Source organism: Canis lupus, chromosome 1, assembly GCF_048164855.1.
Source record: "Canis lupus baileyi chromosome 1, mCanLup2.hap1, whole genome shotgun sequence".
Taxonomy (NCBI): domain Eukaryota; kingdom Metazoa; phylum Chordata; class Mammalia; order Carnivora; family Canidae; genus Canis; species Canis lupus.
The window spans coordinates 18,112,027-18,133,020 of NC_132838.1; the positions used below are offsets into that span (position 1 = coordinate 18,112,027).

The following is a 20,994-nucleotide window of genomic DNA, read 5'->3' on the forward strand; positions in this document are numbered from 1 at the left end:
ATAATATATTTCTCATAAGTAGGTAGATAATATTGTCATCTCCCTTTTACAGATGGAAATACTGAGACACTGAGAGATATAAGAGCTCACATAAATCCACATGACCAACAGGTGACGGAAACAGAATTTGGACACCGGCCAGATCAACCACTGTGCTCCACTATACTGTCTCTTAATAATCTACTGCTGGTTTCCTTCCTCCCTGCCCTCTCCCTCCCTCTCTCTCCCTGTCTCTTTCTTTTTTTTTTTTTTTTAAGATTTTATTTATTTATTCATTCATAGATACAGAGAGAGAGAGAGGCAGAGACACAGACAGAGGGAGAAGCAGGCATCATACAGAGAGCCTGACGTGGGACTCGATCCAGGGTCTCCAGGATCACGCCCTGGGCTGCAGGCGGTGCTAAACCGCTGCGCCACCAGGGCTGCCCTCCCTGTCTCTTTCTTAAAAGATTTTGTTTATTCATGAGAGACACAGAGAGAGAGAGAGGCAGAGACACAGGCAGAGGGAGAAGCAGGCTCCCCGCAGGGAGTCTGACGTGGGACTCGACCCAGGACCCTGGGATCACCCCCTGAGCTGAAGGCAGATGCTCAACCACTGAGCCACCCAGGCGCCCTACTACTGGCTTTCTAGTTAACTTTATTCTCAGAAAATACAAAACGTCAGTGTACTGGTTTTTCATGGCTTCACTACACTATCATTTTGAAAACTCCTTCTCCCCCGCCCCCAAATGAAATCTTAGGCTGAATCTTAATAGGTAACAACACGTGAAAGCCGGGTCTCTCTAATTGAGGCCTGCAGTGGAATACTATCTGGTTCAAATCTCCCATCTAAAGATGAAGGAAAACTGGAATTCAGGAAATGGTAACAACAGCCACAATGCTTTTAGTAGGCCAGGCACAGGGATAATTATTTTATCTTCTTTATTCTGCAATCACCTCATCAGGTTAGTCTATCCACTTCAGAAACTCTTGCTTATAAAAGTTAACTCTGTTCTAGTTACACTGGTCAGTAGAAAAGCCCTAGCGCTGGACATGAACGAGTTTACTTAAGGCCTCCTGCTTCACCACCGAGCTCTGCTGAAACGAACGGCTCCCCCAGAATAAACCAGGCTTTTGCCTTATTCTGAGCAGACTCCTCCAATATCCTTCTCCAGAAAAGCACAGCTGAGCTGCGGTGAGCAGTGAGTGCAGGAAGGCACCGGTGGGGGAGATACCAGGCCAGTTGCTCCCTATCAGAGCCTTCCACATATGATAACTGGAAATCTTTATCTTCATTTGTCTGCAAGGACATGTAGTAGAAATCAGTTATTCCTGTTCTTAGAGTGTGTTTTCTATGTTCATATATGTTTTAAAAGTGAATTGCCTATTTTTTGTTCTGTGGCAATTTTTGTTCCTCTTACAAACCCACGGGCAACATGACAAAAGGGCATAAGCCTGAGTGTGTATGCTTTCCACCTCTAGAGCTGTTCATGCTGAAGCTCCCATGGCTCTGCCCCAGCCTCCTCCACCCCGCAGGATACAGCCATGACCCGGGGCTGCCAATGGAGGTAAAGACACAGTGCAGGAGGAAGGCCTTCGCCCTCAAGCCTCACCACACTTACATGCTATGCACATGTGCCAGATGTCTGGGGTTCATAATCCTTCAAAGTATAATGCAGCTACTCTGTTGAGACACAAATCAGTAGGACTTAAAAGTCTTCTAGCTTTCTTAAGCTGCTATTTTGCTTTAATATGCTTATGTATTCCATACTCCAAGATGATTTTTTTTTTTAAAGGCTTTTTAAATTTATTTATTCGTGAGAGACACAGAGAGAGACACAGGCAGAGGGAGAAGCAGGCTCCAAGCAGGGAAGCCCAATGTGGGACTCGATCCCAGGTCTCCAGGATCAGGATGATGTTTTTATACTGGGGCAAAGCCTCAGCATTAGCTGAGCTGTTCTTGCCACAGCTTTCTAATATTTTGGATTCTCTACTTTGAAAGGGCATTAAAAGCTTTGATTTAAAGAGCTAGCTAGGCAAAGGGCTTAAAGCTAAGGTGATAGTGTCAGTAAGAAATGAGAATAATCAAGTACCCAATACTTCATGTAATTCCCTCATTCTTAAAATACTTCACCAACCTGGGGCGCCTGGGTGGCTCAGTCAGATAAGTGTCTGACTCTTGGTTTCAGCTCAGGTCATGATCTCAGCATTGTGGGGTCGGGCCCTGCATCAGGCTCTGTGCTCAGTGCAGAGTCTGCTTGAGACTCTCTCCCTCTCTCTCTGCCCCTACCTCCATGCTTTCTCTCTCTCTCAAATAAATAAATAGATCTTTATAAAATACTTCACCAACCTAAACTCTAAGTTGGTTAATATTTTTCCCTTTTGCCTCATTCCTTTCAGTGACGTTTTAGAAGCCTTTTCTTGGTACTTTATAAACGGAGATAAATTATTTGAGAGAAAGAATCAAACCACCCTCTTAATCTAGATCAAAAGTATGCACACCCATTGCCAAAAAGGCACATTTGTACAGTCTATGTTTTCACAAGAAAAGTGAATACTCATAAACAAGGTTATGTTATTACTACATCAACATAACTGAAATCCCAAATTTGAGATATTTAGTTGTGTCACAACTGCAATCCTTATTATTTACGAGGAAACTTATTTAAATATTTAAAATTTTAAGACTCCCCATCTCATATACAGTGACATATTAAATATTGGAAAAAAAAAAAGTTTTTCTTCCATTAAAAATTTTCTTTTGAGACCCATTAGCAATTCCACCAAGCTCACCTCATCATACTAGTCTAATCATAAATTAAAGGCTAAATTTAGAAATTATTGAAGTAAAATAATTCGAAAGATATAGGAGCTAAACTGGTACTTTTTGTTTATCACCAGCATGCCTAACAATAGGCCTGCAGATGCCACTCCTCTCGCAGTCAAATGCCACGGCACGGTATCACAGTGTGCACACCCTGTGAGATACGGCTCAGACCAGCCAGCCAGCTGGCCTTTCATTTGTGCTTATACCCATTACAAGAAGGAAGTCACCAAAGAAATATACTGACAGCATATTCCGTGTCTTTAAAAAATCTTTACCATACATGTGGTGTTCTTAATATTTAGATGAGGAATGCGTAAAATGATTACAAATTATTTACCATTAGAATTTTTGTGGCGGTCCACCTTTAACTATGTTTGTATAGAGCTTTAGTTTACAAATTGTTTTCATATGCTCCATTCACCAACATATCCTTGCTAAATTCTAGCTCCCATTAAAGGACAAGAAAATGCCATGCAATAGTTAGAAAAAGGAATAAAACATATAGAATGTACACTTGATGACCTTTGTCCTACACACACACACAGCAGTACTGTACATATATGAGTCCACAATTTGCCATCTGGTCATTAAGCTTCACTGCACTTCAGCTCTTATCAATAAAAAACAAAATCACACACACACACACACAAAATCACCTAAAGTAGGAAAGAATTCTAATAAGAATAATATTGTTTTGATAAAACAAGAGACATGAAAGGAAAGACATTGAGCTAAGTAGTTATTCACATGGAACTACAGAATGAAGATCAGATCCATCACTTTTACAAGAATAAAATTCTTCATTGAGATGTATTTACCATACCCAATCTTTGATTTTTATCTCTTACCATAACTTGTGCAATGAAGAGTAAAATAATTATAGAAACAAAGATTACAAATATCTTACCATATACTCCTTTGTCTAAAAGTAATAAAAATTCATCCACGGCATTTCGCATCTCGTATTCAGTAAGATCCAAGAGTGAAACAACTTTGAAATCTAGTTGTCTTAACAAGTTGGTCAATTCATATACATCCACCAAAGGAGCTTTAAGCTTGGGGTGCTCCCAGTAATTCATATTTCCTATCAAAAGAGCAACTTTGTCCTTTGCTGTTAAACAAAAACAAAAACAAAAACAAAAACAAAAAAGGAGGGGGGAGGTGAATGAGAGATTGAGAAGAGGACATAAAGATTAAAACAAAACCTATAGAAATGGCATAATTATAATAAAATGTCTGCTTTACAAATAAGATCTCATTACTATTTAATTTCATTTTGGAACTATCACTTTACAGTACAGAGTAGACCACTTTATATAGTAAACTCTACTGATGAACACAGGCTGATAACTCAAACAACTGAAACCAAACTTAGTGATGCTTTTGAGAACGAGGCAAAGGATATTTATGAGCTGCATATGATGCATCAGTATGGTAACTAGTATTGAATTAATACCTTCATTGAGTTACAACAAAAGTAGAGAATATAATATTCAACTAGACGTTTGAAGCAAATTTAAACAAGCAACATTAGTAATTGGGTTACCGTCAAATTAGGTTGTTTGGTGACAGTGGAAGAGGCTAAAGAAAAAAGAAATACCAAAAAGAGGAACGGGATGAGTTCTTGTCAGAGCAAGTAAGGGGAAAACCAAAGGCGAGAGAAAAGCAGGGACTTAACAAGAACTCTATCTGTATTTTTTCAGTTGATGTGCTGTCTCCTTTTGGTTTCTTAAAAAAAAAAAAAAAAAAAAAAAAAATCCCTGGTTTGGGTGACCTTAGGGATATGTGAAGACCTTCTGTATGAATATCTTAACAGTTTATTTTCTGACCTTAGTGGAGAGACTTTGTTCAAAGATGTACACTCATCAATCATACAAAGAATTTTTATGTTTTTAAGGGGCAAAAAGATCCACATTTATGCCTTAGAAAGTACCAGCTAGCTTTACCATGTATAGCTTGTCTCAAAATGGCTGTAGAAGGCTGGTCTTTAGAACTACACCTTTGCTAGTCTGGGGTGGGGTTAGTGGTTAAAGATCTGAGACCAGGCCATGGCAGTAGTAACCTGTTATGATGTTTTTCTTGAAGACTGGCAGTAGGGGATGGGCAGCCCAGATTATGGTACAAACCATGACAGAGACACAAGGGAACAGCAGAGAAGGTGTAGCAAGAGCATGTGGCAGTACTCAGCCAACTGGCCAAGGAGCCGCCCTGGGTAGGAGTGTGAGCCTCTGACTGACACAGGTGAGGACTAGGTGACCAACCTCTGTCCCTAAACACTGCTTAAAATTATAATGAACACTACTCTTATGAAATTGAAACCAGCACAAATCATCACACTGCTGACTTGATGTCTGCAATAGGGAACAGAATTTCCAAAATTTCAAATCATTAAATGGATTAAAACTTTCGGGGAAACTTCTTTTCTTTCCACAGAACATTTCATTTAAGTCTAGTGTTAAGCAAGGTCTGGAGAAAAACTAGCACCAACTCAAAGAATGGGACTCTCTCAAAGTGAAAGAAAACCCCACTGTGTGAAAAGCCTCAGTACTTTTATGTCATGGTATCTTTATTCTATATTTACATTCTTAGAGATTTCTTGCAAGTTGCTTATTCCCATGAATATATCTATTTTAGAAAAATGAAATCATACTTAAGCATTTCTACTTTAGTAAAAGTCACTTCAAGTCATATATAAATGATAATCCTTTATTCAAAAGAAAAGGTCAATTATTAAGATTATTTAAAACATAAGGATTCAGGGCAGCCCCGGTGGCTCCACGGTTTAGCGCCACCTTCAGCCCAGGGCCTGATCCTGGAGACCTGGGATCGAGTCCCAGGTCAGGCTCCCTGCATGGAGCCTGCTTCTCCCTCTGCCTGTGTCTCTGCCTCCCTCTCTTTCTCTCTCTCCCTCTCTCTCTCTGTATCTCTCATTATAAATCAATCAATCAATCAATCAATCTTTAAAAAAAAAACCCATAAGGATTCAGACATAGTTTCTACTGAACTGCTTTAGTTCTAAGAATCATTGTAGAAGCTGAGGACACTCAGGATAGATTTCAATAGGAGGCAGTATAAAACTTAACATTAGGGTTTTGTTTTGTTTTGTTTTAATTTCTTCTTAAATAAACTAGATCGATACTCTTTTTTTTTTTTAATTTTTTTTTTTTTTATTTATTTATGATAGTCACAGAGAGAGAGAGAGAGAGAGGCAGAGACATAGGCAGAGGGAGAAACAGGCTCCATGCACCGGGAGCCCGATGTGGGATTCGATCCTGGGTCTCCAGGATCGCGCCCTGGGCCAAAGGCAGGCGCCAAACCGCTGCGCCACCCAGGGATCCCCTAGATCGATACTCTTATACCAAAGTACCCACTATTATACCAAAGTACCCAGCAAGACTGTTAGCTGACTAATCCACAGAAAGAAAATTCTCAGTGCATTTGTTAGCACATCAACCCCCTCAGAATTTAGACCTCAGAATTTACAGTGACAGACTCAGTGCAATCTACCTCTAACTGTGTGTGTGGGGGCAAGTAAGAGAATGTGTGTCTCTGGCTTACACCTTACAGCCCAAATCATGGGTTCCCAAAGTTTTTCAGGTAGTAAAGTATTTGTAAATCCCAGAGGGTTTTTTTGATGGAATATTATAATTTAATGCTATATATGTCCTAGACTAAGTTTTATTGGCAAAAAACAATTATAAGGACTATAACAGGAAAAAAAAAATCACTGGAGTCTGGGGGGTAAAGGACCAGCTGTCAAACTAAGTTGTTTTTGCTAATGTCAATTCTTTATTCATGGATTGAGTCATCTATTTAGAAAGAACACTTGGCACAGTTTACAGAAGGCCAGGGTTCAACGATTTAAAAACTACATGGCTCAAAATGTATCGGTAGTTGACCATAGCTCTTTAAAAAAATTTTCCCTAATGACTATTTTTAATGGCCAATTCCTAAAATGTCTTAATGCATTTTCTTGAGTTTAATGGTAATACAGATGATGGGTAAGTGAATCTTACCTTGCCCAATCTACATGTGAAACAGTTCCTTAGTGACAGGTGAAGTGCGGTGCATTTGGAACAGAGAAGCAGACCGCAGTGGTCAATATAAGAGATGACAAAGACCTGTTCCAGGAATTGGTTGTAGAAAAGAAAAGGAAAAGCCAGACTTTAGAGATACGACAGAGAAAGAAGCGGTAAAATGTGAAGTTAAGGAGATAAGGGTAAGGAATCAAAGACAATTTCAAAATAGCAACTACATAAGCAATTCATGATGGTTTGCAAGTGATAAAATAGATGGAAGAAATCTTCTGAAGAAAAACATTTACTGTAAGAGCCACCCACAACTTCTTGAACACAAACCATTTATTGGAAAAAGGAAACATAAATGCCAGTTGATCAAGCAATAGAGTAATAAAACCACTTCAGAAAGATATTTTAACATGCTCCTAGGCATCTTCCAAAGCTTAATGCAATGTATTCTTCAAAAACCGGCACAATGTTACAGCACTAATTCCACGTCAGAAATTATTCTGACAGTGTGTTATTCATCTTGTCTCATCCAAAATAAATAATATTCTTAAGCACCTGGAAAGAACCTGACACAGATTAAGTGCTATTTAGGTATTTGCTAAATAAAAAAATCTTTGGCTATTAAAAATTGAGTATTAGCATCAAATTTGACTGAATATACAGTTCTTGTTGGTTTGCACACAATCTTTTAATCTCTGTGTCCTACAGAGTAAAGTCTAAGCCTACTTCCCCAGATGGGGTAAAAGGGAGGACCTCTGAGGAGCCACGCTATCCTTGTCCTCAGGGTACAGAACTGCACCCCAGCCCCCCCACCCTGAATGTGGGCAGCCCCTAATTCTCTCTGAACAACATAATTTGGTGTGAGACTTGCCAGTTCTGGATCTAAACCCTAGGAAGTTTGGAAGATTCACACCTTTGAGACCCAGCCACCATGTAAAGAAATTTAGCTACATGGCAATATCACATGGGGAAGGAGGAGGACAGGGAGGGGAGAGAGTGAAGTAGGCCCACAGTTGTACAACAGGAAAACAGAGGAGCACAAATCCTGTTTAAAGGGGCAGCCACACTTTAGCACAGCTACCCTCAAAAGCTACCACTTTTCAAAAGAACGCAGAAATCTAAATTTGCTCCCTATGTCTGGAAGGTCCTTCTGTTCATCTTTTCTTAAAACAGTTTTTTTTTTTTTTTTAATTTTTAAGTAATCTTTATATCCAATATGGGGCTTGAACTCACAACCCTGAGATCAAGAGTCACATGCTCCACTCACCAAGCCAACCAGGTGCCCCTCTATTCATCCTTTAAAATATAGAACTGCTATTGCAACCTCTCTGCTGCTTCTCCAATCTCTAACTGCACCAAGAGATAGTATTAATCACTTCTGTGTAACATGTGCAGGTTCCTGGTTTACTTATTTGTTTGCTTGCATGTTGCTAAAACAAAGAAATCACCCCACAGAAGTTGACTAGGTCCCAGAAACTGAATTCATAATCTTTTAAAGCTCCCTGTTCTAGAATTTCTTTTACAAATATCCAAAATAAAACATTTGGTCTCAGTGTCATTTAAATATTTAAAATGTCAAATTAAAATATCTTGAATCCCTTCATGATCACCATAAAAGCACTATAAAGTTGCATTTTGACCAAGCATTTTATTTATTTATTTATTTAAAAAAATATTTTTCATTTATTCATTTGAGACGGAGAGAAAGCTCATGAGAGGGGCTGGGAGGGGCAGAAGGAGAAAGAGAGAGAGAATCTTGAGCAGACTCTGTGGGATCAGGACCTGAGCTAAAACCAAGTTGGATGCCCCTATTTTTTTTTTTTTGAATTTTTTATTTATTTATGATAGTCACACACACACACAGAGAGGCAGAGACATAGGCAGAGGGAGAAGCAGGCTCCATGCACCGGGAGCCCGACGTGGGACTCGATCCCAGGTCTCCAGGATCATGCCCTGGGCCAAAGGCAGGCGCTAAACCACTGCGCCACCCAGGGATCCCGGATGCCCCTATTTTAACCAAGCATTTTATTTTATTAAGTAGGTTCTATGTCCAGTGTGGAGCCCAACATGAGGCTTGAACTCATGATCCTGAGACTGAGACCTGAACTAAAATCAAGAGTCAGACACTTAACCAACCAAGCCACCCAGGAGCCCTGTGACCAAGCATTTTAAAGCTCTACTCACCCAAAGGCTGATCAGCTGTTTGCTCTTTATTGTCTACAAAAAGATAAAAATGGAAAAAAGATAAGGTGTTATTGTCCATGATACAAATATCTGCAGGGTTAAAGACCAATGGAAAAAATGAACAATAGCAGAAGCATCAAAAGACAGAATGTGGTTTCTAACAGCTAACTAACAATTTTAATATTTTCAGATTTTTGATTAACACACCTGGACAGACAGAGTTAGAATGAGGGCAGGGGAATGTTTTCAGTAATTAACTACCACAGCTGGGGGCAGTAATCTTTGATATGCTAGGTAGAAAGTAGTCTGAAAATGGTGGGTGGTGGTAATAAGCAGTGCAGGAATGGTTAGCAGTTACCAAAGGCTTGCCAGGAACTGTTCTATGTGCTTTAAATAAAATGGATTTAAATAAGCTTCACCTTGTCTAAGATACATACTTCCTCCATTATATACATAAGGAATCTGAGGCACAGAGAGATTGAGTGAGTCACTTGTAATTGAACTAGTAAGCCTCACTCCACAGTCTGCACACTTTGCCATCTATATACATAGAATGAGAAACCTCCCACTCCAAGGACCATGCAGGGAAAGATGGGAGTTGAGTCAGTAATGTGTCCATTATTATAGACAGGGTAATTCTGGGTTTTTTGTGTTTTAGATTTTATTTATTTATTTGACAGAGGTAGAGAGTGAGCCCAAGCAGGGGGAGTGGCGGGCAGCGGGAGAGGGAGAAGCAGGTTCCTTGCTGAGCAGGGAGCCTGAGGAGGGACTCGATCCCAGGACCCTGAGATCATGACCTGAGCTGAAGGCAGACCACCAACTGACTGAGCCTCTAAGGTGTCCCTGTGTCAGTCTCCTAATGGTCCACGACCCTCTATTTCTCCCCACTCACACATCTTTTACTTCAGATAAAGATACTCCATTAACTGCCTTTTTATGACCTAGAGTCATACACAATGATAAAAATATACGTTGATATATTCTGCTGCTGTATACTTTTCTGTCGTCTTACAATCTAGAATGTTTAATATTTTACTTGCATGAAATTATCCTTCACGTAAGTATTAATTTCAACCCTAAACTGTATTATTTTAATAAAGGAAAAAATTACTAAGACTGCTATAGCAAAAGATTATCTAGTTATTGTATTCAAGCTAATGTTTTATATTACTCACCAGGATGTCCAAGATTATCTAATTCATCTAAAATGAAGAGAAAATAGATCAGTTTTATATAATCGAACCACCAATTTAGCATAAGTTGTAAGACTAATCAGAGAAGTAGGTTTCAAGCTATTAAATTATGTTGTAATATTTCATTAGTTTAGAACTTTTCAAATGCCTTCAGGGAGAAGCCATGCAACTACTAAGCGTGAGAGAATGTTACTGTTGATACGTGTAGGACTTCTGAGCTATTGCTACTTTCGTTAAATGACAAAAAGCAGAACAGACTCATTCATCATTTGTTCAAAGTTTTAGATATTCTGGTCTTTTGAGACAAAAACAGTCAAGGGACAGGTCTTTGGCCTCAATTGAAAACTCTGTGAAACTAAGAAACAATCTCAAATGATTTTTTCTAGTAAACTTTTAATTTTGGAAGAATTTGAGATGTGAAACGAGTAAAGAAGAGTTCCCGTATACATCATACCTTGCCTCCCTATTTTAACATCTTATGTTTAGTAAGGTGTATTTGTCACAACTAATAAATGACTCATGTTCTTTTTTCCCCCCGGGACCTCATTCAGGATGCCACATTACATTTTCTTATGTCTCCTTGGGCTCTTTGTTGTGAGTGTCTTAGGCTTTTCCTTTTTTTTTTTTTAATATTTTATTTATTTATTCATGAGAGACACAGAGAGAGAGAGAGGGAGAAAGGCAGAGACACAGGCAGAGAGAGAAGCAGGTTCCATACAAGGAGCCCAGTGTGGGACTCGATCCTGGGAATCTGGGATCAGGCCCTGAGTCAAAGGCAGATGCTCAACCACTGAGCCACCCAGGCGTCCCTAGGTTTTCCCTGTTTTTGATGGTCTTGACAGTTGTGAAGATTACTGGTGAGGTACTTTGTGGAATGTCTCTCAATTTGGATTAGTTGATATTTTCCTCGTGCTTAGACGGGTATAATGTGTTTTTGGAGGTACAGTGGTTTCAGGATTATTAACCTGTACTCTCTGGTGAAAGGACAGATACAATCATTTAAGCAAATACCCATGACATTACAGCCATCTATTTTTCCTTTGCAAATCTTATGAAGATGCAAATTAGCATTAGCAATAAATTACAAATGTTACACTGTTCATAAGAGTCACAGAGGAATTTAACTCTTATCTATAACGTAAAACCCATGAAAGAGTATCAACAACTAGAGTACAAGGCTCTGTACAATTTCTTTTGTCTCTTGTCTTAGAGACTTCATTCATTTCTAGTTACTGAGGTCGGCACCTTGTTCCTCCTTCCCCTCTTCACTGAGGTTGCTGCATACATTTGTAACGCATTTAGATTCTTTGGTCATATTCTTCATTCCATTCTGGGATTCCCCCTCCCCTGACCTCCCACTAAATGATTTAAAAAACTTGCATACATGTATTCACCATTACAACGATCAGACTTGTTTCACTGCCCTAAAAAAAATCCCCTGACTTCACTTATTCAATCCCCATCTTTTGTCCTGATCGACTACCTTTAATAAAATACATAAAGTGAAAAAAAAAATAAAATAAATAAAATAAAATACATAAAGTGAAATAAGTGATATGTTCTGCGGTGAAAAAAAAAAAGATACGATGTAGGATACTGTTAAGGGTATGTGTCAATCCATCAATTATAAAACATCTCAACCTTCACACTTTTTTTCGAAAGAAAAGTTGGATCTAATCCTCCCATTTGAAGTTTCTGAAGTGGTTCCATAGTTGGATCTTCATCTCGAAGTGTGCTGATAGGTTTATGTGAAAATGAGAATTTGACTGTGTTTGCTACTGTAAAAACTATAGAGATGATCATACAGGGAAAGAAACAGCACAGCAAAGGTGGTAATTTCCATGCAATACCTCGAAGCCAAACAGCAGTGCCACTTTATATCTGTTCTTAGAGATATACAACTTTGGAAAAGTTTAGAAATCATGCAATTAGGCAAAAAGAAGTAAGAAAAGGAAGAGGAGTTTTTGAAGATTTCTTCATATGCTTCCCTCGTGTAAGGCCTCTATAGACAACAGGACTGGAATCCCCCTTATGCTAGAGAACTCCTGTTCAAACGTATGCATTAGGACGAACATAGTAATTATAGCATTTCAGTGTGACACCACAGAGATATGAAAGACAGGAAAACCCAGGAAATACAACATTCAAGTTTTTTTTTCACTTTACCCAAGTAGACCCCAAGATTATACAATAGTTTAAAGAAGCAGACATTGAAAAAATACTTTGCTATCTGCAAACAAAATTTTGTAAAACAATGTGATGTACTAAGAGAAGGTAACGTAAGTATTAAAATGTACTCATTAGAACTTCTATACAATGCTTTGCATAACTGAAACAAATTTAAAAGTTTATGTTGAAACAGATTTCCCAGTTGTCTCTCTATATATTATGGTAAAGATGACATAGTAGATTAATGTACAGACTTGGGAGTTTCAGAAAATGGATCTTACCAATTTTATATTGAAATAGAAATATTAGATATTTGATAAGACATGTGTTCAACAGGAAATTGCCTGTCCTGAAACTGACACGGAAGCCACATGCACATCTGAGCAGCTGATAATCATGGCTAAAAGGATGGCTAAAATCATTTAAACCATTATCCATGGTAGTATGCCACCAGTCTTTTGAACAAATTTCAAATTAAATTTGAACAAATTACTAAAAATTAGTTTGTAATTCTGTAAAAAAAAATTAACATTAAGAATTAACTGCAAATGCTCCCTATTCATATGATGTGCAGAAACACTATTCTTACGTGCGGTAGAAAATCAACAGAAAATTAGTTACTTTAAGTGTGTCAGTTTAACAGTGTCTTTGGCAATTTACAAAACCCTGAGACTCCGTGAAATTTCACCCTTCTTAGAGCTAGTATTTTTTCCATGACTGCGCGCGCAGGCTAGAGCACTCCACCAATCCCCAGAGGAACCAGCATGCAGGATACGTGCTTTCAAACCAAAGGATTACTCTACCTTCAGTGCACTCCACTGCCTCATCTGCTCTTCCTTGTATCAGAGAAAACAGATGTGAATATACTGTAATTCATGATCTTAGGAAGGGCGGCCATCAGGTAGACAGAGAAACAAATATCACAGAAATATGTTGCATACCAACACACGCTGCAACTCTCCTACTGGTGACAACCTAAGTATAAATGCATTAAGCTTCAACAGCGCAAACTACCACATTACGAACTTCATAATGGGGGCTGTTGGTTAACGATCATTCTTTCCTCTCTATGCCTGGGATACCTGGTTCTTAAAATGTTTTTTTTTTTTTTTAATGTTTTATTAAACATCTTTTCCCATTTAAACCAGATTTCTTATAACTAAAGTCTTAAAGAATACTTTTTTTGGCCACAAATGTTTATGATTGTGAATTTATGTATTCTGTTTCTGTATAAACAATATAACTGAATACTTAACCCCCCATTAAATAGAATGGGGTAAAGAATTTCCATTGCTTCAATGTTTCATCTTGCATAACTTATATCCATTTGTCAGAACACTGAGTAAGAGTGCTTACCTATGATGATTTCCACCTTCTTGCTATCCTGACTGTCTCGATCATTATATACATGACACCAATAGATTCCCTGATGTTCCAGATCCACATAAGGTACCTATTATCAATATCAGAACACATACACACACACATTTTCTTTCAATTTAATTGGCTTGTAGAAGTTCTGAATTAGGGAAAAAAACCTAGAACATTTCAGAGGACTTTAGGCATTTCTTAGATTATTTCTATATCTTATGTTAAATATAAGCAGGCAAATGATACAATGATTCCAATCATGGTAAGCGAGGTGTAGTACTATTCGACATTTTAAGGTTTTTATTTTTAGAGTAATCTCTATACTCAGCATGGGGCTCGAACTTACAACCCCACAATGAAGAGCTGTATGCTCCATCAACTGAGTCAGCCAGGTGCCCCTATACGACATTTTAGAATAAGCCCTTAGATATGGGCTGGTGCTATGTTATAGCACTTTTGTAAATATAAGAGTGAGTTAATACTGAGTAAAAAGGAAAACATTAAGACACCCTGATGAATATGAACTTTAATGTTTGTCTTAATTTTCAATTATAATATTTTACATGTCAACACAAAAAAACCCCAAATTACCAACTTCTTACCATGTATAGCTTTTTCGTCTCATGTATTAATGGTGACTCATTTTTGAACCACTGGTAGTGAGGAATAGGGCTTCCAACAGCAACACACTGTAAGACCAATGTACTGCCAGGCATTAGCCTTTGGGACCTTGGTTCGACACAGATTTGCAACTTGGATTCAGAGATGCCATCTGAACTTCCTTAAATTAAAAGAAAAACATTACTGAACATAAATAAAACCTCTAGCTTAATAATAAAATTGTTTTCCCCTTTACTAAAAAAAACCAAAAGTGTTTTCAAGTTAATTTTTTAATGATCTTTAATAATACCTCCCAAAACTATGTTGCATAAAGCTGTGGCACTTCTGAGAGATGTTCTGTGGATAAAAGGATGCTGAAGACAAATATACTTAGAAAATCCTGGGTTAAACAGAGTTAAACAGGTTGTTTTTTTTGGAAGGGCTTCTCAGAGCTTTTTTTAAGGACTTCTCAGAGCTTTAAGTGTTAGTATGCTTTGTTTATTAATTATTATTTTTAAAATATTATATTTATTTATTCAGGAGAGATGCACACGGGGGGGAGGGGTAGAGACACAGGCAGAGGGAGAAGCAGACTCCATGCAGGGAGCCCAACGTGGGACTCGATCCCAGGTCTCCAGGATCAGGCCCTGGGCTGAAGGCGGTGCTAAACCACTGAGCCACCCGGGCTGCCTGCTTTGTACATTTAAAAGGGCAAAGTGGCTCAGTCAGTTACGTATCTGCCTTCAGCTTAGGTCATGATCTCAGGATCTGGGGTTCGAGTCTTACATTGGGCTCCCTGCTCAGTGGGGAGAGCCCGCTTCTCCCTCTCCCTCTGCCCCTCCTCTTTCTCTCTCAAACAAATAAATAAAATCTTTAAAAAAATAAAAAGGCAAAATAGTTCAAGTGGTTTCCATATGTGTTTGATTATAGATTCTTTCTGGTGAGGGCAAACAGCTTATTAACATCTTGAGTGATATTCACACTCAACACAGAAAGTTCTATATTCTACTGTTTGATTTAACTTATTAAAAAGAGTTTTGGGGGAGGCCTGGGTGGCTCAGCTGGTTGAGCGTCTGTCTTCGGCTCAGATCATGGTCCCGGGGTCCTGGGATCCATCCCTGAATCAGCATCAGGGCTCCCTGCTTGGCGGGAGCTTGCTTCTCTCTCTCCCTCTGCCCCTCCCCCTGCTTGTGCTCTCTTGCGTGCTGTAAAATAAATAAATAAAATCTTAAATAAATAAATAAATAAAGTTTTGTTATTAGCATGGAATAAATATGGATGCATTATCACTAGCATTTCTTCCTGAGACAGACATCAGAAAGCATTATTACTATTATTTTCCTAAAGATTTATTTATTTTAGAGAAAGAGAGCATGTGCATGTGTGTGTAGGAGGGGCAAAGGGAGAGAGAGAATCTTAACTAGCATGGAGCCCAATGGAGGGCTCGATCTCATGACCCTGATTATCATGGCCTGAACCAAAATCAAGAGTCCAATGCTTAACTGAGCCACCCAGGTGCCCCCAGAAAGCATTATTTATTGAATGCTCACGTGTTGCTATAAGGTCCTTGAGGAAGGAGGACTTGTTAGTGTTAACACAATACCAAGTCTCCATCATGAAACTTAGCGTCTCACACATTGCAAGTGATTGGTTTTTGCTGAATGAACAGGATTTTTAAAAAAAGATTTTATTTATTTATTCATGAGAGACAGAGAGAGAGAGGCAGAGACACAGGCAGAGGGAGAAGCAGGCTCCATGCAGGGAGCCTGACGTGGGACTCGATCCCAGGACTCCAGGATCACACCCTGGGCCAAAGGCAGATGCTCAACTGCTGAGCCACCAGGTGTTCCAATGAACAGGATTTCATTTATAAACATACTAAAGTTCATTACATGCATGGAAAAATTCTAGAAAGATATAAATAATTCCTTTAAATTAATCATGACTATTTTTAGAGATTATTTATTTAGGTGTAGGAAAAGCTAAATTTGAGAGCAAAGAATACAGAAGATAGACTGGTAACAAAAAGTCTGTTTCCCACCTACTCTTTTCGTCTGGCAAAATGACAAAGAATATGATTCTTGACTGTGAATGTGAATACAGAAAATACCATCTGCTCTTTAGAATAGGCGGATTTTAGAATAGGCGGGCATATCTCTGATAAAGGTCCTCCTCCAGTAGGATTTATCTTTTTTTTTCTTTTTTTGTATAAATGTATTACAAATGAGAGTAAGATGAAGTCACACAACTTCATTACAGTATCTCTATATATATATCAAAGCAAAATATATACCAAAAGGAACTATATTTTACCAACACATTAAAATTATTGCTTCTGATTGATATATTCCATCAGTACTCAACAAAGTACTACTATATAGAAGGAATAGAAATGGTTTATTTTCCCTTTTTGTTGTTGGGGAAGGCTTTGTCCCTTTTCTATCTTAATTGTCAAGGACCCATATGGTAGCTTTATGTATAATTAAATAAAGGAATTAAGCTCAAAAAACAAAACAAAACAAAACAAAAACTACTCTTTAGAATAGGCGGATTTTTTTATTTTTCTTTATTTTTTAAAAGATTTTATTTATTTATTCATGAGAAACACAGAGAGAGAAAGAGAAAGAGAGCAAGAGGCAGAGATACAGGTAGAGAGAGAAGCAGGCTCCATGCAGGGAGCCTGATGTAGAACTCGATCCCGGGTCCCCAGGATCAGGCCCTTGCCTGAAGGTGGTGCTAAACCACCGAGCCACTTGGGCTGCCCCAGGCAGATTTTTTAAATCAGTACTAGTTACTGGACTAAAAGGCTGGATGACAGAGAACAGAAAATCTGATGAAATGCTTTACTGCAGGGAATGATATGTTACCTGAGCCCTTTCATGGCAACAGCATGAAACAGCAACTCTAGAGGTTTTTTTTTTGTTTTTTTTTTTAAATATTTTATTTATCATGACAGACACAGAGAGAGAGAGAGAGAGAGAGGCAGAGACACAGGCAGAGGGAGAAGCAGGCTCCATGCAGGAGCCCGACGTGGGACTTGATCCCGGGTCTCCAGCACCACGCCCCGGGCCAAAGGCAGGCACCAAACCGCCGAGCCAGCCAGGGATCCCCCAACTCTAGAGGTTTTATTCCAAAATGCGATTCTGTAATATAACAGTTTGGGAGGAAGCTATAGAGTGTAGAAAGAAAGAAAGAAGACTGTTTGCAGGGGCCAGCAGCAGGGCCAGTCGAAGGCATCTGCTTGTCTACATGTCCACAGAGAAGGGATTAAAGCACATGGGCTAAAGTGTGAGCAACTGGTGACCTTCTGTTGGTGGTAAGTATGTACCTGAGCTGCCAATACTGTTTGTGATACTGTGAAACTAAAGTAAACGTTCGAAATAAAATAAGGCAATTTCTATGCCAGTATTCAACTTCATTTATCACTTACCCTGGAAGCTTCCTGTTACTTCTGTGACATCACAAACATCCAGCTGTGACCACTGGCTGAATTCAAAGGTGAAATTATTATTAACTCGACAGACATAAAAGCCTGCATCTTTTACATGTACTGTGTTAAAAATGAGTTCTGATGCATTTCCGTTCGGAATCTGTGAAAGAATCAGTAAGAGAATGTAAATGAATGATTCATCAAAACATACCTTAGAGAAATGTGTCATGCAAAAAAATGTGTTGACTTCTTTGGAGCTGTCAAAAGCATACTTTTTCCCAAGTTCTAAAATATTTTTTGCTTAAAAAAACAAACATTTTGAATGATTTAAGACTAAAGTCTTAGAAATCCACACTCTTACAAATCCATTAAGCAGAGAGTTAAGCTCTCTCCCATTGATCTTCCAAAAACTAACAGAAAGTATCTGTTCTGTCATTTAAAACTATTCACATCTTAGTATTTAAAGAACCTACAACAGCAAATTTATAAGTAACACAGAAAAGTTAGGCTTGGCTATTTTTTTTTTTTTTTTTTTTTTTTTTTTTTTTAAAGATTTTATTTATTCATGATAGTCACAGAGAGAGAGAGAGAGAGGCAGAGACACAGGCAGAGGGAGAAGCAGGCTCCATGCACCGGGAGCCCGACGTGGGATTCGATCCCGGGTCTCCAGGATCGCGCTCTGGGCCAAAGGCAGGCGCCAAACCGCTGCGCCACCCAGGGATCCCTAGGCTTGGCTATTAATTTCAGTTCTGGTCAAATTAGCTGTGAGTACATAAGCAAGATATTTCACCTTGGGACCCTACTTTTTCAGCTGCAAAATTCTGTAAGAGGATAGACCCCTTAACACTACTCTTCTTTCAGGGTCTGGGCAGAGTAGGGCTATGGAAAGCATGTCAGAAGACTACTTGTAGGGCAGCCCAAGTGGCTCAATGGTTAAGCACTGCCTTCAGCCCAGGGCGTGATCCTGGGGTCTTGGGATCGAGTTCCACATTGGCCTCCCTGCATGGAATCTGCTTCTCCCTCTGCCTGTCTCTCTCTCTCTCTCTCTCTCTATCATGAATAAATAAATAAAATCTTAAAAAAAAAAAAAAGAACACTACTTGTACCTGCATGAATAAACATGGTCAAGTATGGGAAAGAATGGCCAAGGTCTTCCCCAGGGCTCTGGTCACGACATTGATTTCTTTCTGCTTTGCTGCTCTCATCAATTTATAAGTGCCACTCACTTCCAGCACATTGCCAAGACGCTCAGTTGAGTGCCTTGTTATAGTACATTAGCTCCCTTTCAAAAGTACCCCCCTTCAAGTCCCAACCAACGGAATTCAACTCTCGCCCCCTCAGAACCTGCACCAGAGGAAGAGCATTTTGCTGAAGACTTGACAACTCGGATGGCAGGCTGCACCTGGCACCGTGTTAATGTACTAAGTCTGCTTTCCTACTAGACTATTTATGCATACTTTCTCTCTCTCAAACCTTCTACAATCCTGCCGACTTCAGATAGAAACTCTCCTCTTCCTGCCACCTAATCACAAAGTGATCTATGTATCTCTTCATAACTGCTCTCTTCTCTCTGGTTAAAACAGAAAACACATCTTCCTAGCAAAGGCTACTAGGGCTTAGGATCTGTGGGGATCCACTCAGAACCCCAGAAGGTATGCAGCCTCATTCAAGCTGCAGACATTTGGGATGAACAGGTCCAAAAGGCAGCTTACACAGAGATCCCCTTATCTAACTAAAAGTAGACACTTCTGGGAAATGAGGCTACCATAAATTCCTTCTTCAGGTGGCTTTACTCAGGAAGGAGATGGAGAAAAAAACCTACCACAAACCCCCTCTCCAGGAGAGTTTTATGGTCATGAAAAAGATGGGAAGACCACTTATACCTGCATAAGGTCAAACTTCCTTATCTCCTGTTTATTCTTCTAGAAATTTCCTTGTAGTGCTAAAAGAAACCCATTTGTTCCTCTCTTAGAAGTCTTTCTCCCTCCTCCCTTTTCCCTACTAAATCAGGTATGTGAGGCTCTAACTTTAACCATTTATGGAGCTACCTCCTTTGTAAATTCCCAAAGGAATAAACTTTTTCTCTTGTTAATCTGTACTTTGTCATTTAATTCACAAGCACTCAGAGACTGAACAGAAGAGGGCAGAGGGAAGACACCTGGGTGGCTCAGTGGTTGAGCGTCTACCTTGGGCTCAGGGCATCATCCCAGGGTCCTGGGATTGAGTCCTACATTGGGCTCCCTGCATGGAGCCTGCTTCTCCCTCTGCCTGTGTCTCTGCCTCTCTCTCTCTCTCTCTCTCTCATGAATAAATGAATAAAATCTCAAAAAAAAAAGGGGGGGGGCAGAGGGAAACTTTTTCTTTCCTGCCAATCCCACCCTCTCTTACCTTGCTCCTGCCTTTTTCTCTCTACTTTACTATCTACTTCGTTTATTGTATCACTCTTGAAAACATACCCTAGTGCTTTTTATCTTAAATAAGAAAAAAAATCCCAAACAAATCTCCCTTGACCCACACTCCCCCCCTTCAGCAGCATTGAATGCTAACTACATCTTTCTTCTTTTTTCTTTTTTTAAAGATTTTATTTATTTATTCATGGGGGGCAGGGGAAGAGACACAAGCAGAAAGAGAAGCAGGCTCCTTACCAGGAGCCTGATGGGGGACTCAATCCAGGACCCTGGGATCACGACCTGAGCCAAAGGCAGATGCTCAACCGCTGAACCACCCATGTGCTCCTAATAATTTCCCTTTTAGGCTTCATACCATCTTCTGTTGGATTTCCTCCCATCTCTCTTTTAGGTTCTTAGTCTCTTTACTGGTTGGTCTTCTGTAACATAAACTTTCATGGACTCCAGATATCCAAATTGCCTAGATGATTCACCTAAATGTCTAACAGGTGCTTTGAACTTAATGCTCCTAAAACCAAATCCTTGATTTACCTCCTTAAATCCATTTCTTTCCCAATCTTCAATACCTTGGTATATAACACGTCCCCAGATGCTTCAAGTAAAAAATCCAAGGGTCACCCTTGATCTCTTTCCCTTTTTCTTCACGTTCCACCTCTAACCTATCAGGTGTGGAAAACTCTCCGTCTAACATAACCTGACCTGGGCACTCTGCTCCCTCTCCATTGCCCTACTCTGGTCCACACTGTCATTCTTGACAGTCTAGTACAGGCATTAGCTAACTGGTCTTTCTGCTTTTCTTTTGCTT

The 20,994-nt window shown here is 39.3% G+C and overlaps 1 protein-coding gene across 1 annotated transcript in view; it reads right to left on the reverse strand.

The window, feature by feature from the left end:
* Positions 1-20,994, reverse strand: part of MALT1 (MALT1 paracaspase) — a 60,914-nt gene that overhangs the window by 17,583 nt on the left and 22,337 nt on the right. The window contains exons 4-10 of the mRNA XM_072773865.1: positions 17,782-17,941; positions 14,354-14,532; positions 13,737-13,833; positions 13,184-13,216; positions 10,194-10,220; positions 9,019-9,051; positions 3,714-3,917 (exon numbers count right to left, since the gene is read on the reverse strand). Coding sequence (XP_072629966.1) covers positions 3,714-3,917; positions 9,019-9,051; positions 10,194-10,220; positions 13,184-13,216; positions 13,737-13,833; positions 14,354-14,532; positions 17,782-17,941 — 733 coding nt within the window. The remainder of the gene's footprint in view (positions 1-3,713; positions 3,918-9,018; positions 9,052-10,193; positions 10,221-13,183; positions 13,217-13,736; positions 13,834-14,353; positions 14,533-17,781; positions 17,942-20,994) is intronic.